This window comes from Pteropus vampyrus, unplaced genomic scaffold (genome assembly GCF_000151845.1).
Source record: "Pteropus vampyrus isolate Shadow unplaced genomic scaffold, Pvam_2.0 Scaffold26, whole genome shotgun sequence".
Taxonomy (NCBI): Eukaryota; Metazoa; Chordata; class Mammalia; order Chiroptera; family Pteropodidae; genus Pteropus; species Pteropus vampyrus.
The window spans coordinates 12,713,333-12,716,903 of record NW_011888807.1 but is presented as its reverse complement, the minus strand read 5'-3'; the positions used below and the strand labels follow the sequence as shown (position 1 = coordinate 12,716,903).

Here is a 3,571-nt window from a genome sequence, read left to right as displayed (position 1 = left end):
ATTAGTCTGTGGAAAGAAATTCTCTGTGATTTAACACAACAAAGATTTATTTCTTATTTGTTCTACGTGTCCATCATGAGAAGACAGAAGAGTGGAGTGGAAAGTTTTGCTACATATGACTCAGGGGCCCAGGCTCTTTGGGTGGCTTCCATGTTTGAGCTGCACTACCTGAAACATGCAGCCTTCTTGAATGCCACGTGGGAAAGAAAGTGCTAGAGGCACACTTGGTAGCATTTAATTTTTACTCACAGCCCATGAAGCTGAACTAGTCAAATTGGTCTGCCCAACAGCAAGGAAGCTGGGAAGTAGAGTCTTTCATCTGCCCAGAATGAGGGAAGGATTGCACAATAATAAGTACTTGTTATATCTACCTCAACTCAATTTTTTCTGCAGGCTTAACCTCAACTCTGAATTTCTGAGTCATGTTTCCAACTGCCTCTTTGAGATTTACACATGAATATCTAATAAGAATTTCAAAATTACAGTGTTTATAACTGAGCACTTGATACCTTCCACCCCAAATTTTCTCCTTCTACAATTAATGGCATCTCAGTTAATGGCATCTCTATCTTTTCGGTTGCTCGGACCAATCTAGTAAGGCAATCCTCGACTCGTCTCTCTTTCTCACTAGCCATATCCAATCTCTTAGCAAATTCTAATGGCTATTGCTTCACAGCAGATCCAGAACCTAACCACTCCTCACTAACTCCGATCCTAGTAGACTGGTCCAAACCACTATTTTCCTCCTGCCTAGATTACTGCAAAAGCTCCCAGCATGTCTCCCTGCTTCTGCCATTATTACACTTCAGTGTGTTCTCAAGACAGCTGAGGATTCTGTTGAGAAATCTCTGATGCTTTACACCTCACTCAGGGAAAAGAAAAACTATTTACAAGGCCTATAAGATCTGGCTAATTGTTACCCCCAATGCTACCTCTTCCAAATCTCAACTTTGCTCTCTCTACTCAACCAACATTGACCACCACTTTGCTCCTTTTTGAATATGTTAGGTATGTATGTCCTGCCTTAGGGTCTTTAAACTTAGTGTTTGGTCTGCTTAGAACATTTTTCCCGATTCCCGTATAGTTCTCTCCCTCGATTTTTAGATCTTTATGTAAGCATTCTCTGCTTATCCTATCTAAAATTGAGATCTTACCCCAATCCTAATTAATGTCTACTCCTTTACTACTTCATTTTTATAGAGCTTATTATAGTGTAACATACTAGATATCAGTATCTATTTTGCCTTTATATGTATACTCAGTCACAGAATATAAACTTCAGAAGGGTATTTACTTCTAAATAGCTATTTAATACTGTACTTCTAATACTGAGAATTTTATCATTTATTTGTATTACACACACATAGGTAATCAGGGAAGACATGAAGGAGATGAATAATAATGGTTTCAGTATGTTTAAATCATTAGCTCAAGGAAATGGGAATTAAAAATAATGATCTTTTAATGTCTTAAAATATGTTTTTAAGAGAAAATATTATCTTCATTGTGCATAAATCTAAAAGAGATTTTATCACTAATACGAGAAGCTTTTGTTTCTGTACTCCCCATTCCCCTGTCCTCTGGACTCCATTTCCCAAAATCAGTGTTTTCACAAATAGTTTACTTTGTCATTAGACTTTTCAGCACCTCTTAAAAGTAGAGCTAGGTTATTCTTACTCCAATTCTTAGAATTATAAAAATCCATTGAGAGACTCATTCTAATTCAGATCAGGAAAAATACTTGATTTTCAAGGTCCTTAAAACCTTGTCTACTGCAATCGTCTCTATTTTTTACACTATTTCATTCTCATGATAATCTACTAATTGGTTGTTCATAAATAGTGCAAGCATTTACTAGGAATACGTGGTCTGTGTTATAACTTTGTTCTTATACACTTAGCACACGCACTCTCCTGAGGAACTTTTAATCTTGGACAATGAATTCACAATAGACAGAGAATGTGTGCAGAACAAAGAAAATAATAAAGGGAGATACTGTACAATTGTAGAATCAATGAGAGCTCAGTTATTAAGATGCTTTAGTGAACTCCTTACAAGATAGAAAATATGAAGAAAAAAATAAGTCACAGAATCACTGATGTCAAGAAGAAAATGCATATTACTACAGAGAGCATGCTTCTCTTCTTGTATCACAATAGGAATTTGAAATCCATTAATCCAGTCAACACAATTTTATTTTGGAATGAGTAAATCCATCACTACCTATCATTTAGATAAGATTTTATTTTTCAGAAACAGTATTGAACTCTATAGAACAAAAAAACAATTTAAAAAGTAGAAAGAGAAAAAAATCCTGAAGTAACTTCAGAGGTCTTCTGGAAACATATATGTTACTGATTTTGTTTTTTTTTTTTACAATTTTTACTGTAACACAAGGAAATGTGATATGTCCTGAGTTATGATAATAATTAAGTCACACATAAAAGTGTTAACTTTAAGACATTAACCTAGAAATTATAGTTTTCTTTTACTACTCTCTAAACTGACATGAATTTTTCTCACTTATTTTCATATCAATACTGAGAGAATTAAACTATATTTATTTTAAAAGAAAAATTAAAAATGGGATATAATACAACCATTTATTTAAAAAAAAAAACACTTTTTCTCTTTCTTTGGTGAAAATACATATGGTTAGATCTATAAATGTTCACCACTGCTGAATTAAATACTCACAGTTATTCTTTCATCTTTATCATCCAATGGAGAGCCATCTTTCTTCCACGAAATGGTAGGTTCAGGATGGCCTCGTGGAGGCTGGCATTCCATCACTGCAGGCTCCCCCACTGCCACCATGACATCGGAAGGATTTTGTCTGAAGTCATCCCGCAGTACTGCAGCAACAAGATTAAATCATTATACTCAATAGTGATATATACAGTCCTTATCACAGAAATTCAGCAAAAGAGACAGTTATAATAAACTACTACTAATAGCAACCTCAACGCATTTTGGAGAATTTATGTCTATATACAGACATATGCAATTCAATAAAAATATCTGACATTCGATATACACAACAGGGATAATTTGATATTTTCATAGACCAGTGTGCAAGTGTATTTTGCTGCTTAGTGCCTTAAGTTAGATGGTTAACATCTAACTTAACTTTAACTTGCATTTCTTTTCTGCAAACTGCCTATATTTTCTCATCCCTGTGCTAATGAATATAACTGAATCCTCCTTTTACTTACACGACACACTGGGATGATGCTTTCTATTATTAAATGAATTTACAAAATCCTATATTTTTCTTTTGCAATTTTCTACTTTTCCTTCCTCTATACCAACTAAATACGTGCATACATCTGAGTAAACCTTAATATCCACTCAAATAAAACTGGTTTTTAATCTGCATATTGAGACAACTTGGGTACACTATGACCATGTGAACACTTAGAAAATGCTACTTCAAAGAGAAGACTTATGTCCTCGTCTTTAGAAAGAAAAGTAAAAGGAAACAGAAAAGGAAATATGATCACATCACACTGCTGTAATTCTAACTTCGATTAATAAGATACATAGACACAAAAGGTAATCCCTGTTGAAC

General features: G+C 34.2%; 1 protein-coding gene across 5 annotated transcripts in view; it reads right to left on the bottom strand.

Moving 5' to 3' along the window:
- The window catches only part of ROBO1 (roundabout guidance receptor 1), a 376,938-nt gene that overhangs the window by 133,129 nt on the left and 240,238 nt on the right, over positions 1-3,571 (bottom strand). For all 5 annotated transcript variants that reach the window (XM_011356421.2, XM_011356422.2, XM_011356425.2 and 2 more), the window contains one exon: positions 2,698-2,855. In XM_011356421.2, the coding sequence (XP_011354723.1) occupies positions 2,698-2,855 (158 nt within the window). The remainder of the gene's footprint in view (positions 1-2,697; positions 2,856-3,571) is intronic.